The sequence below is a fragment of the Falco biarmicus genome, chromosome 5 (assembly GCF_023638135.1).
Source record: "Falco biarmicus isolate bFalBia1 chromosome 5, bFalBia1.pri, whole genome shotgun sequence".
Lineage (NCBI taxonomy): Eukaryota > Metazoa > Chordata > Aves > Falconiformes > Falconidae > Falco > Falco biarmicus.
Window position 1 is genome coordinate 52862413 of NC_079292.1, and position 15534 is coordinate 52877946.

Here is a 15534-nt window from a genome sequence, read left to right on the forward strand (position 1 = left end):
AAAACTGTATTATGAGAAAGGTCCACTCGTGGAACTAAAACCATGTGGAACTAAAACTACTAAATTTTGTAGACCTATTAACAAGTCAGTGCTGACTGAAGTAACTAACAGACTGAACTGACTGAAGAAGTCTGTTAAATGGATTTCAATAATGACATCTAAAGAAATCTTTGGATGTTGGAAATACATACCCATTCTAAGAGTTCTGTTGCCTTTATACACAAAGCAGAGAGTAGTGTCATTCTCTTGCAGATTTCATGAACAGCATCACTGGGATGGTGAGACAAGTGTCTATTCTTCTCCAGTTTGACACAGACATTACAGACAGCTTTGAGGAAGATGCAGGTATATACCAGGAACACTGGTGTGCAGCAGCATGTTCTAACAGTTTGAGGCAGTTGGTGGGTTTCCTTGGACTTTTTAGTCTAATGATAATGTGCGCTGAAATTTCTGTGAAGAAAATGCCTCAGAGCTCTTGAATCAAAAAAGGCTCCTGGAGATGTCCTTGCATCTGAAGAGAGAGAGCCTATGACTCTCAGGCTGTCTGGTGCTTATTAATCTGTCTGACCATCAGGAATTAATTTCAAGGCTTTAAGGAAGAAAGCAATAAGAAGCATAACAGTGGTGCAACTTCTCCGAGGCATCCCAAGTCTCAGAAGGATTTTACTCCTTTTCTTACAGTATGCTGAATACAATGTTGACAAAGATAACAACCAGGGATAAGCAAATTCAGGGAAACAAATTTATTCAGCAGTTGCCTGGAGATACAGACTATAGAACCACTAAACTAAATTGGTTATTTCAGACGGTGAGGGAATTGCAGCTAGATCTCAGAGAATTAGGCCATGTTCCCATCTGGCAGGAAGTATGGGAATTTTGGAAGATACAAAATTTGAATGGATCTCAGAAACTAAGGAAGCTAAAATTGCAGTTCTAAGGGTTAGGTGGCCAATTTAAATGTCTATTTGAGCAACTATACTTCAGTTCTTATTTGATTACAGACAATGAAAATTCTTCATGGCTCACAGCCTAGCATGGGTTTCTCTCCTTTCACAGCACTAGGATATATATCAGCAAGAAGGACATACATCAGAAAGACTTATAAGACACACAGGATAAAGAGATTTAAAGAAGCTAACAAAAATTGGGTATTCAGCTACTTCCCAGAGAAAAGTCTGAAACACCATGCTAAGTTGGCTATTTTGCACACAAGCAGGGAAGACTTTCTTGGTGCTGGTCCTGTTTTACCACTTGTCCTTTGTATCAGTGATCTCTGGCAATAGAATCACAGAATCATTTAGGTTGGAAAAGACCCTTAAGATCATTGAGTCCAACTGTTAACCCAGGACTGCCAAGTCCATCACTAAACCATGTCCCTAAGCATGACATCTATGCATTTTTTCAACACCTCCAGGGTTGGTAATTCCAGCACATCTCTGGGCAGCCTGTTCCAATGCTTGACAACCCTTTCAGTGAAGAAATTTTTCCTAATATTCAATTTAAACCTCCCCTGGTGTAACTTGAGGCCATTTCGTCTTGTCCTGTCTCTTGTTACTTGGGAGAACAGACCAACCCCCACCTGCCTACAACCTCCTTTCAGACAGTTGTAGAGAGTGATAAGGTCCCCCCTGAGCCTCCTGCTCTCCAAGCTAAACAACCCCAGTTCCCTCAGATGTTTCTCATCAGATTTGTGCTCCAGACCCTTCACCAGCTCCATTGCCCTTCTCTGGACACGCTCCAGCACCTCAGGACCTTTCTTGCAGCGAGGGGCCCCAAAACTGAACACAGTATTCAAGGTGGGGCCTCACCAGTGCCAAGTACAGGGGACAATCACTGCCCTTGTCCTGCTGGCCACACTGTTTTGGATACAAGCCAGGATGCTGTTGGCCTTCTTGGCCACCTGGGCACACTGCTGGCTCACGTTCACCCAGCTGTCAGCCAGCACCCCCAGGTCCTTTCCCCAAGGCAGCTTTACAGCCACTCTGCCCCAGGTCTGTAGTGCTGTGTGGGGTTGGTGACACAAGTGCAGGAAGGACCCGGCACTTTTCCTCATTGAACCTCTTACTGTTGGCCTAGGCTTGCTGATCCAGCCTGCCCAGACCCCTTTGCAGAGCCTTCCTACCCTCAAGCAGATCAACACTCCCACCCAACCTGGTGTCATCTGCAAACTTAATGAGGGTGGATAGGATTCCTTTGTCCAGGTCATTGATAAAGCTGTTAAACAGAACTGGCCCCAAGACTGAGCCCTGGGGAACACCACCTGTGACCAGCCACCAGCTGGATGTAACCCCATTTACTACCACTCTTTGAGCTGAGCCATCCAGGCAGCTTTTAACTCAGAGTACAACCCTCCAAGCCACGAGCAGCCAGTTTCTCCAGAAGAATGCTGTGAGAGATGGTGCCAAAGGCTTTACTAAGGTCCGGGTAGACAACATCCTCAGCCTCTCCCTCATCCACTATGTGGGAATGACATACTTAGGATGGTTTTTAGGAAAAAAGCAGATCTGAACCAATAAGTACTGATAGGAAAGAACACTCCAATCATAAAAAAACATATAGCTGCCACCAAGCCAAATACATTTTACAGAATCACAGAATCACAGAATGGTCGGGGTTGGAAGGGACCTCTGGAGATCATCTAGTCCAACCCCCTGCTAAAGCAGGTTCACCTACAGCAGGTCACACAGAGTCATGTCCAGGCGAGTTGTCAATGTCCAGAGAACAACCTCTCAGGGTAATTGGCATGATTTACCTGTGTAGCTTTTACACCATCATAGGACGTACAGATTTTGAGTCTCAAGATTTTTAAGTCCATCATGACATAGCAAAAGCATTTTAACTCGAAGCAGACAGTTGTTATTTTAACAGCAAATTAAAGAATAATGTCAATGAAGAAGGTAATTTGTATCAAAAAATACTTAATATTTTATCAGAAAAAAACTTTAAATTCCAGAAACTAAAACAGTGCAATTTTTCTTTTGTGGTGTGATGTTCTAAGGAATGAATTAGAACTGCATAATTAAAGTTTATTGTCACAAAAGCAGGCTTGGAGATCTTAGAGCTACAACGTACTCCTGGATACTCAGGCTGTGCACATATCCTGCATATACTCTTGTTCCTCTGTTGAAGAACAGGTTTCAGCCCCAAGAAAAATAAACAAACCACTCCAAATCTGCTACAGAATGCATAGGTGTTCCATGAACAGAATCAGACAAACACCTGAGGGAAAGCAGATATATCCACTATTCCTTAGGGAGCGTAACAAGAAAGATAGCTTTCTGTTACACTGAAAGAAAGTGGAGATTCTTTTCTATCAGAAGTCTTCATTATATTTAGGATATGGTTTACATTATGGAAGAACTTCTGGCAATAACCATGAAGAAAAATTATTTTATTAATCTTGATTAGTTACCGATTTTTCCATTATATAAACAATAGCTCACAGGTATTCAGGCATCAAAAGCATCGAAACAGCTTTGAGAGCAGACAGAAACTGACTTTGCTGAATGCAAACTCGTCATATAAACCTCTTGATAGTTATTATTCCAAGAGGCACATCGCCTCTGTCTTTGCCTGCAAAGACTACAAAGTACGTGAAAAGTACTGAAAGAGCCTGAGAAGTTGCTGGGGGGACATGCAAATCTATTCAGACATTTTTGAATCGGTGGAAAAGCACTTGGGCTAATCCTAGAAATATGCTTGTTATTCTAAACTGTTGCAAACGACCTCATTAGATAGTAATAAGAATTTAACTTTGAATTCAGATAGCATTTCACACATTGAAATACCACATAAAATCAGCACTAGTCTGATTAACCTATGACATTTCAACTGTGTTCAAATTAAACCAGGTGGGGCTTGCTGAAACTGGTATTTTGGGACCAGAACAGGGTACTTTTAAGCACTTGCTCATGGTGAGAAACTGTGCTTTCTTTGTTTGTACATCATATATGCCCAGTTTTTAGTATTTGATCTGAAAAAGAAGAATCAATTCATAACACAAAAAAGCCCATTTCATCCCCAAGTAAATTTTTCCAACAGCGCATAAGATTGGAATGACAACACTCTAAAACTTCACTAATAATAAGTTATCATGTCTTAGAAGAACATAATATGATAACCCAAATTTTTGTAAGATTTTTGTTCATCTTTTTTCTTTTTAACGTCAGATACTTTAGATTGCCTCTTTATTTGTATCAGATATTACTGGGTTTTTTTTCTTCCAGATGCTTAGAGGTTAGGAAGTGATTTTATTTCTTTTGATTCCTCTCCTGGGAATAGAATTTACCTGCTTGTTAGTTTCTGCAGTATTCCCTGTATAACAAAAAGTTATGGACGGCCTCATTTTCTCTTCTTAGCTCTACTGCAAAGATGCTGTGAGCACCTGCAACTTTTATTAATTTCCTTGGGTACTGCAAGTGTTCAGTAGCTCTAAGGACTGGAATGTACTGGGACCAAACAAATGTGAGAAGCTCATACTGGATCCGTGGAGCTAATAAGGACTGTGAGTCCTGAAGTAGACAGCAGTGAACTTACAGCACCAAAAAAAGTATTTCTTCCAAGTGAACACATCAAGAGTGATGTGACCTGTTAGAAAAATACTTTACTTTTCTTTTCTTGAATGGCCATGTTCACAAGCTCTCATTATATTTTGCAGACTGAAACAGAGTAAGATTTGTTCCTACTCACATCTGAAACTCAGTCTTATTGCCATGACTATTACTGTCACTATACAATTAATATAAAAATATTTTGTTATTCTCATCTTCTCCCCACCAACGTTGTATTCTCCCTTTTTCTTCTTTAATGTTGAATTATTTATTTGTTGTACTTTTTTCTGTGCACTGGTAGTTAATTATGTTTTATATATGCTGGAAAATTCTAATAAAAAGCACTAGGACTTAGAATAGAAACTTTTCTCTTTTTTAATTGATGGAAAATCTGCAAGTTTAATTAGGCAACCCACTGAGATAAATGCATCAACAAATAAATTTCCCACTCATGAATGCAGTATAGCCAACAAGAAACTGCCTAGCAAGTTTCAATTCACTTGGGTACCAAAGTATTTATACCCAACACATTTGGGCCAGATAATAGCTTTCTGATACAACCCAAGGATTACAGAGTGAATCCCAGCAGGGCAGCTGATTCTCAAGCACTGGGAAATCTCCCACTAGATTAGAGCACACACATTTTTTTCTTTCAGAGCGAAAGGCAAACAAGTGCATGCCAGGAACATGCCTGAAGGAAGAAGGGGTTAATACAAAACTGCTCTTTGCAGGTAGTCACTGCCTAGGCTTTTCTAGATTGCTCTATAAATAAGCTGGTCCTGATGACCTGAGAACAGAGAAGTATAAAGATCCTACTCAGTCCATGAAGCTCTCGTTTACAGTGCAGGTTATTTTTCTGTTTATACTGTGCACCATCTGAATTAAAAAAAAAAAAAAAAAAAGGCAAGGCCAGTCTGAGACTGCTGATGCCAGGCACTGGTGAAAACTGAGAAGGTATGAGCTTGTGATTAGAAATACCAAGAGAAGGAGTATTGACACATAGTGTAATGTCTTAAAAAGAAGAATCATCAAGATTATTTAAAAATAATAATCACATAATATGGGTCATAAATTTTATAATAAAGTCAGATGATCAACATTTTAAAATAACTGACATAAGGAAGCAATGGTAGTTTTAAAGGAGGTGTTTATTTCTTATGATTCCAAGAGGCACTGCACTTTTTACTTTTGTAGCTGAAAAGCAAACGGTATACTTGAGGATCAGTTAAAAATAACAGAATGAAAGGAGGAAACAGCAGTATCAGTTCAGAGTTTTCAAGCTATCTGCAATTTGCTTCCACTTAAAAACGTGACTGTTTCTTCAGAGCAATAACTGCATAGCATCTGGGGGATTTCACAGGATCAAATAACTTCACAAGTCCAGACCAGGCAATGTTGTCCTGTAAAATGATATATGATTGAAGTACGTAAGAATGTGTTTGACTTAAAAGCTAAGATATGGTAATAGGTCCACATTTTGAAATACAAAATTGAAAAAAAAGATTACCCTTAATGCAAAGCAGGGAAAACACTTATCTAACAAGAAAACGGAAAGTTTGTGTGAGAAAAAGGACACCCAAACCAGGATATATTTTAAAGTCATTAAATTATTTCTTGCATTACCAAATGATAGCTTACCACCCCCTTCCTCAAGTCCTACTCATTTTATGCAGCGCATTCTACTATTGAAGCTAATTAACTGAGTTTTCAAATGAATCAGACCAGCTGGATCTGGTCTTCAAGTTGCATATGGCTTTTATCATTTCTATTTTTTCTTCCTAAACACATTTTGTGAATCAACCAGTACAAGATTAAATCAATGCGTATATTACATTTAGAAAAGGTAAATTAGTGCTAAATGCAGCAAGTCTGATCTCCTGTCTTGGAAATCATACAGATCTCTAAATGATTTACAACTGGTTGGCATTTAGGAAAATACATCATTATTTAAATATTTCAAATTGCCTCTCTGTAAAAATACCAGTTAGAACAAAAGCATACATTACTACAACTCAGTTGTTCCAAGTGCACTGTGGCAGAGAATAAAGTGAATTTTACTTATGATAAAATGGAACTGTTAAAATGGAAGGTTTATGGTGGAAAAACAGAGCTATTCACATGAATGTCTTCAAACCTTATTTTAAAATCTTATTTTGACTGTGGCCCAGAGCAGAAGCTGGAAGATGCTACCATTTCCTCCTAGTAAATTATTATTTGTCTGAAAAATGTTTACTGGTGCAGAGAAAAGTATGACTGCTGCTTCTGAGTTAATCAGGCCAAGCTCAAAATTAGTGTTAGAAGAAATACTGTAATATAAATCATTATGGAGTAAATGTAGTAGCATTTGCTTATTATATCCCAGGTCTATACTTGTAAAATATATCCAGGCTGCATGTTAGTCAAACGTACCTCAGCTGACCCATACAGTTGGAAAAAGTATACCCTCCCTCATCATTAATCTTAATTAAGGAAGAATAAAAGGAAATCATAAACATTTTGGATCTAAATAAAAATTTCTTGAATTATACATTTTAGAACACAGTCATTGGAAGCTCTAGCATGTACAGCACAGTATTTGTTTAGCATTTCCAAAATTCTCATTAATTATTAAATATCTCAGTATGTTGTATAAAATGAGATTTGTTGCATATTTAATTAATTTTTCACTGTCTATTGACTAGCAATTACCATACAATTAAAGGAACATAAACTTTACTGTTGCTGCTCTGCTGAAAATAAAAACATCTGCTGGGCATATGTTTATACTAAATGGAATGAATGCTTATACTTTTGCAAATATGATGAGAATAATAATTCTGCAACAGAGACTTTTGGCCTGCACAGTAATAAATTGGCTGAAATAGTCTTATTTTACTGATGTAGCCTTTAGGTATCATAAAATATAATACAAAAATACCTGCTCCTTGAGGTAGCAAAGACGATCCAGAAGTATCAAAACTTCTATGCAGGGAGCCAGAACAACCTTCAACTGAAAGAAAGATTAGCTACTATAATGATTTTGGGAAAGAGAGGCAATACACTTCCAAATGGCTACACTTCCACAGAACAGTTCCAGGAAGGTCAATCATTTTGTAGTTGTTCTCTTGTACAAATGTCACCTTGCCAATTTTCCCCGTGGGACGGACATCTTCAAAACAGATTATTTTAAAGATCAAAAATACATGGAATAAAGCTAGGAAACTATGTTATTTAGTTGGTTTCAAGACATTGTCCAACAAGAAAATGATATTATATGAAGCAGAACAATTTTAAAGAGGGAAATAATGAATTTCAATAAAAAGAATTTTTATGAAATAACTGCACGGAGACCAGTCTAGGTTTAAAAGGAGACTGACATTTCATTTTCCAGGGTAATAGTCCCTCTTGAAAAAGAATCTTCCATGTGTTCACTTTATTATTTTACTGACACCTAATATAGTTTTGGAATAGAATATGCTCCAAAGTTTGGAAGGGGGAGCTGCTTTGTTTTTGAGATTGCATACCACAGCATAGGACAGTCCACCTCCACATAAAACTTAACAGGGCTTTGTTCTACACTAGCACATATATACAAGGTAATAGTATTAATCCTGCAGCTTTTACCATATTAAATGCTTCAAGCTCACTCATTCTGTGCTTGTATTTTTCATAGTAATCCATTATACAGCTGTCTGGGAGCTGCAAGGGATCAAAAAAAAAAAAAAAAAGATATGAGAGTTATTCTAGTTACTTTTTCAAGAGAACTTTAAAATGAAATACTTTTTTCCTAATTGAAAGTCACACTACAAAATGAAATCCGTGTTTTGTTTTTGAAATTAGCACTTTCCTAAGGTTTATAATAATTTTCCAATAGCACTTTCTCAGTTCTCATTTACAATAACTGTTCTTCAGACAGCATTTTGCACTGACATGAAATACTGAGATACATTCATTATTCAGAAAGCTCTAGACATTCTTAAATGAGTATTATGCAGTAAAGTGGAGATAACATTCTCATTTCCTTTCCCATATATCTTATCCCCTCCTCACCCCCATCCCCAAGAGGTTTATTTAAATAGCTGAGTAGATGCTCGTGTAAGACTAACATGCTTCAGTCAGGACTCCTGGATGGTATTTCATGTTACTACTATCAGATTCTAGAAATAATACTTTGTTTCTCTGTGCCTCAAGCTACCCAACTTTAAAATAAAACTTTTTCTAGTTACTTTGAATTGCTAAATATTCCCCTCTTCTTTTCCCAGTCACCTGATGTAAACACGGCCAGCACTGCCACTGTGACTGTAAATGTTGCAGTTTGGCGCTGAATTTGATACAAAGACAGCTCCAGAACTTGACTCAACCAAATACCCCTTCCCTTTTTAGCCCTTAGCAGGCAGTACACCAGAGCCGGTAGCTAAAGTTATGACCGTAAGTGCTCTTCACAAAGCATGTTCTCTATAGGGCAGCCAGACCACAACATTTTCCAGTTTTTGAAGGTTGTGATGTCGCTGTTCTGTAGAGTAGACCGTCCACAGTCCTGGACACTAAAGACAGTTGAGCTGGCCACTTACGGAATCTGTCAGAGCAGTGGGAAGTAGGTTTGCAAGGGTATTGCTATAAGGTGATGGAGGCTGCTGGGAAGAGCAGAGCTGAAAGAGCCTGATGTACTTCTCCCATATCGGGAGTCTGCAGTATGGCTACTCTGTTGTGGCTATGGCAACAGCTAGACCACAACCTAGCAGAAAAGTAATGGTACTGATAGACATGTAGATGTGGCACTCGGGGACATGGTTTAGCGATGGACTTGGCAGTGTCAGGTTTACAGTGGACTTGATGATCTTAAAAGTCTTTTCCAACCTTAATGATTCTACGCCAAAAGACTAGGAAAGCTGAAGTGTTTAATATTAGTTTTTGCACACTTTCATTAGAAGAGTCATCTAAGAGCATATGGTTAATCTAGTTGCAAAGAAGTAAAATCGCAATCTAAAATAGGGAAATAAACCAGAGAATATTTCCAGAAATTTTAAGTTTTCAAAATCATGTATGCATTATGAACTTCATCCTCAGACAGCCAAGAAGGGAATGAAGTGACCTCAGAACTGTTATTCATTGTCACTGAGAAGTTCTCAAAGATGGCATGTCAGATGGCTAGTAGATGTGTGTCTTTAATTATAGAGCAGTTCGTTCGATTTCAAGGCACTGAAAAAAATGGACCAAATAAAGAATTTTAAAACACTGAAAGATAAGCAGATGTGTAATAGACAAAATGAATTCGTCAAGAACAAATCACAAGTCAGCCTACTTTGCTTGTAAGGAGGGCGAGCGGATTCACAACAGCGAAAAACAACTGGTCGTTATATATTTTGATTTCAGCAAGTTTTCTGATTTCAAAATTTCACAAGAAAATTTATGAAACAATGCTTAGATTTAAGCAAATGAAAACTGTTTGAATGACCATAACCATACAGTAGTTATTAATGAGTCTCTGAATAACTGCAAAGACCTGCAGACTGAAGGTCCATTACAAAATGCAATGTTTTCCTTAAGAACCCAGACAACAGAACAGAAACTGCATTTACTAGGTCTGTAAATGTGCAACAGGAAGGCATTGCTTGAACCTAAAATAATTTTCAGCAATTGGAGCATTGGTTAGAAAAGAAGTTTGAAATGCTGTACGGAAAAGCAGAAAGGCCTACATTCAGGCAGCAATAATCAGCTGTTCAGGATGAGGAATACAACATGACAGTCTGGGAGATATAGCAGATCACAAGCTGAGCAAGAATCACAGTTATGCTACTGCAAAAAAAAAAGCAATCACCATTCTGCGACATGTATGGGAGAGCAGCCTGCAAAGTGCAGGAAGTAATCCTTCAACTCTGCTTGGCAGCAGCAAAGCTGTAGCTGGAATACTGCATCCATTTCTGGGCATCAGATCTCAAAGATAGACATGAACAGTCTGAAAAAGCCCTCGGTGAGAAAAGAGATCAGAGATCTAGAAAACATGACCTATGAAGAAAGACCAAGAGAACTGGAACTGATCAGGCTAAATTAGAGAAAATTGAGAGTGGGCATAATAACAGTTTTTACAAGGCTATCACCAAGAAACAGGGAACAGTTTGTTCACTCTGTCTACAGCGGATAGGATAAGAACTAATGGGCTTGCATTACAGCAAAAAATTTCAGCCAAAAACTTGAAGAAACTTTCTCTCTTTGAAGCTGATTAAGGACCAGGGAGGTTGTCATTCTGCATCACAGGAATCTTGGAGAAGATTTGACAAGTATTTTTCAGGAATGATGCAAAATTCTAACTCTCCCTTAAAACAAGGAGATGGGTTAGAAAAACTTTGCAGTCTTTCAGTCATATTTTTTTAATTCAGAAAGCACTTTTTCCCAACTACAGAGGCAAGGTTAAGTAGCAGATCTGGCAGTACTAATGTGGACTAACAGGAGTTTTTTGGTCTTGTGCAATTTCGTTTTCAGTAAAACTGTGCAAATATCTGAGGGTTTTTTTCTTCTCTCTCCCCGCTAAAGAGTCAAACCGACTAAAAAATATCAGTCAGGAGATAAAAACCCCACCAGTTTAGTTAACCCCTGCCCTATAAGGTTTTAATTCAACTGAGACTTAAAAGGGCTTTAGTGTAATGGGGTTTTGAAATTACAGGCTATTTGGAATTAAAACACAAAGATCTGTGTTTGTAAAAATGTGAACATGAAATCTTTCTGCTTTTGCTTCCTTTATGTTCTTGATTGTTCAACAAGCAATCAATTAACAAGCTGTGAAGTGTCTGGCAAATAAAAAGCTGGGTCACACGTGTCTCTTGGATGTTGCCATACCTGAGTACTGAGCCCAAATGCTTTTCCACTCCCTTCTTGCTAACTGCACATTCCAACTGAATGCATCCTGCTGCCATGGATAAATTAGGTACTATTTAAAACTGTGCCTCAGTTAAAAGTTTGGTGAGTTAACTGATTCAGTGCAACAGCCCAGCTGGAAAAGAAAGAAAGCATCCAACAAAAAGCATTGATAGAAAAGGCCATGAAAAGGTTAACTGGTAGCTAGCTATGTGTCCAATTTACTAGAAGAAGACTAAAACCCAGATACCACTGGCTTTGTCTGAAACTGCAACAGCTTGCCACCTGGCCTCAGTTCTTAGAAAGTACCGAACACAATCTTCAGCTGTCCTTCCAAAGTGAAGCAGGAGTAAATCATTGATTGCATCTTCAGGAACAGAATTGTACTTACACATGCAAAGCAAGCCCCATTTAGCCACTGGAGTTGTCCACACAACTGTTCTCTACACAGGGTTGCCACAGATTTGTGTATCCCCCAAAATTTCTTTAAATGTATGCACTGAACTTTTTTCTTACGTTATGATGTTGATACCATGAACTTACGGCCTGAGTGAAAATGCATGAAAAAACCCAAATATGTATATCATGCACTTGTCTTAATAATGATTCTACACTCAAAGATCTAGCTTATGGTACTGAAACTCAAGTAACCTTGAATACATACAGAAAGGTTTTGGCCAGAATTTCTTTGCTGATTTAGCTACAATGTCTCTTGGTCTTTGCACTGTGATGGTGGTGCAGGCTTTCTTTTAAACTAATTTCTTTGTGGACTGGTGTGGTCACTCAAATAGCTGAAACAACCAAGAGGAACTAGAGGGCAGCAAGGTCTCTACTGACATAGTTACAATTATACCATATGCTGGAGGTGATACTAAAACTATACCAAAGGCCAGGTTCATCTGTTGTGAACACATGAGATACCACACACCCAAGCACACCCAAGTTAGACTGTGATCCAACAAACATGCTGATTGAGCATGGACAGAAAAGAAAACATTCAGGCACAAGGTGTGTGACAATTAGTGATACCACACTTATCATTTCTCCAGAGAGTATTCTGTATTTTTTCAGAACTGTGTCTTTCCCTAGACTAAGAGTATTTTGATTGAATGAAAGTCTCTTTTACTGTCTAATGCTGCACACGCCCTACAAAGGAGAGACAGAGCCTAAGGATGCTGTTTCACAGTCTGTTTAAACAGATGTAATTCCTCTTTGCTGCCTCAAAGGGACTGCTTTCCCTGGCACTGACTGCACATTTCCATGTTTCCTCTCTCTTCTTGTACCAGCGTTATTATGAACGTTAGCAAGAGTACAAGAAAGCAGTAAGGCAGCCCTTTTAGCAGAGCAGTGTCTTAGACCAGTTCAAAACACTTGGGAGACCATAACATATAGCAACTTTTTACAATTTTTCCCATGACTAAGGTAGTTAATATTAATGCCATATAATTTAACACAGTGTAAAATATGTAAAACAGGTAATGAAATTACTGAGAGAAATAAGTTTATTTAGAACTTGGTTTAAAATGCATTTCAAATGAAAGCAATCTATATTATTTATAATTGAAGTAAAAGTCCCATCTCTTTAAGATTCCTTGTCAGACTAAAATCTTATGCTATCATAACTGGAATAGCATTTTGTCTGTTTGAAAAACAATTATACTTGAAAACAGCATTATGTGCATATACTTTATAGGCTGTAATACTAGTGTTACCTGAGCCTTAATTCAGTATTCCCCTAACAAAGGAATCAGGAAATCTGTGAGCCGAAATTCCTTCTGTCCAAAAAAACAGTTGAGAAAGTCAACCTTTCAACAATTGTAAAATGCATTAAGTGTGTAAACTCACTTAGTGCCTTCATTTTCTGACTGTTTAGACTCCATTCATTACCATGTTAGAGTTCATGGGAAAGTGGAAAATATAGTTTTGGCTTTGGCTCCATGTTTGCCCAATGGCTGTACACAATAAAAAGCATAAAAATTAGAAATAAATTTAGCAAAGACAAACCAGTTTGAGGTATTCCCTGTCATTTAAAGGTATCAACACTAAATTTGATGCGGATCAAGATCACAACAAATCTCAGGGTAAGAGTCCCTCTCCCAATTTCTGCAAAAATTCTCCTTTTTAGTTCCCAGTATAGTTGTATATATTCAGGCTAGTTCACGTCTTAACATATTACACAATACCACAACTGACAGTTCCTCAGTATTAAGTGTGTGGTTTTTCAACACTTTTTAAAACAACAGTAAAATTAAGCCACACGGAAAGATTCTTCCTTTTATTTCCCTTCATTCACAAACTGCGTTTTATGACATTCCACTAGTCATTGCTGAGGAGACACTCTATGGTAAGCTAAGAGAGGCACATGTCCATTTGCCCAATGTCCTCTTCTCTGTCTTATTAAAATAACTTGTAAAAAATTGTCCTGTATGAAAATGACCAAACTGATGGCTCCTTTTTTTCTCATTCAGCATATTGATCATTGGCTCACATTATATCAGTATTCAAATTTTCAGGCAAGCATGGAAATAGGATGCACTACATGACCTACATAAGCTCAGAAAGGTCCAGTGCAGATCCTACAGGACACACGGCACAGTCTTACTACATCACCAGTTACCAGATGTATCTTTTTCTCTTTCAGTATGACCTTGGGATGACTTTCTATAAGCATGGTAGTTTGGGAGGATTAAAGAGGTGAGGGTTGCAACATATTAAGTCAAAATGGGCATTTTATTAACTTCATAAGAGAACAGAGTGCAATGACGTTCTTAAAAGTCACTGACAAATGCCAAAGAAAGGGAGAAGGTGCTCTTGAGTGTTTTGTCATAGCGAAAGAGCCAGCCAGTCACATCCTTTCCACAGCAGCAACAGTGTTGTCTACTTTAATATTAAACTTCCAAGCAAGTAGCTTCTTTAAATGCAATTTAGCTGACAGAAATGGAGGGGGAAAAAAAAAAAAAAAAAGAAAAAAAGAGAGAGACTGTAACAAAACCCACCAAGTTCTCAGAAAACATTGTGGTGGCACTTAATATTCTTCCATGAAAACTATTTGAAAACAAAACTGGTTTAGCCCGCTGGTGTCTCAAATAGCACAACACACTAAAACTTAAATTATGAATGTGCCAGTAGTAATTCTCTAGTTAAGACTCAATTTTCGGAACAGATGAGAAATGAATAACATATTAAGCCATTTGAATTTAGGAAGTAAAAGAAATCCATTTGGTTAAAGAGTTCGTATCGGTGCTGAATATAAGCTTAAAAATTCTTCACTCAACTAATCCCTTGGGATAGGTTAAGAGAACGGCATACTGCTTTTGTCAAAATCTTGTAAGATCAGTAAATCAGAAATTCTTATGAAAAACTACTTTTGCCTGCAAAAATTTAAACATATCACCTGTACTAGATGTGGAAGAAGTAAAGACCAGTCTATTACTTTAGAATGTTCTCACATGGCCATGAAAACCTCATTACACATTTTCTAGGAAGGATGGAACTGCTCAAACCCTCATTTTTTAAAAACATGCTGCTTTCTAAATACTGTAATGCGGCTTATCCTGACAAGCTCCATAAGGACAGAGACTTTTTGTCTTGTCCCAGGCTCACCTGCTCATTTAACCACAATATTGCCTGTCAATGATGTGTATAGAGCAGTGTCCCTTCATTATATGGTTTAAAATTATGAAAAAACACGTGAAATGTTCCATTCAACACATTTTGACATAGTTTTGTTCAATGAATCAGATGAACATTAGAACATCTGAAGCGCAGCTGGTGTAGGACCAACCTAAGAAATATATGTGATTAAATTGCAAATAGTATTGTACAAGAAGCACAGATGTGGAAATAGGAATGAATATCTCCAAGTCTACCCACCATTACATGAGTAGAACATGATTAGAGACTAAAACCAGGGCAGCTCATGACACAGGTTGGACTGAGACCCAACATGGCAGGGGGGGACAGGGCTTCCACTTGCACGTTCCTCAGAGGGACTACAAAGTTTGTAAAGGCTTGTCAGATGGCTCCTGGTTTGGTCTGGAAAAGGGGAAAACATGATCTTAGGGATGGATCCCAAGAAACTTGAGGTGTTTCCAAACGTTTCCCCAGCCACATACTGTGAAGTTATCTGAAATGTACATTTACCACTGCATTG

The 15534-nt window shown here is 38.0% G+C and overlaps 1 protein-coding gene across 6 annotated transcripts in view; it reads right to left on the reverse strand.

Annotated features, from left to right (window-relative positions):
- METTL25 (methyltransferase like 25) overlaps window positions 1–15534 on the reverse strand; it is an 89702-nt gene that overhangs the window by 19284 nt on the left and 54884 nt on the right. For 2 of the 6 annotated variants that reach the window (XM_056338984.1, XM_056338983.1), the window contains 3 exons: window positions 8154–8228; window positions 7468–7539; window positions 5681–5950 (listed from right to left, as the gene is read on the reverse strand). The exons of 1 other annotated variant lie outside the window; for it this stretch is intronic. In XM_056338984.1, coding sequence (XP_056194959.1) covers window positions 5852–5950; window positions 7468–7539; window positions 8154–8228 — 246 coding nt within the window. In that variant the 3' untranslated portion in view covers window positions 5681–5851. 3 more of the 6 variants (XM_056338985.1, XM_056338987.1, XM_056338988.1) reach the window with 3 other exon arrangements.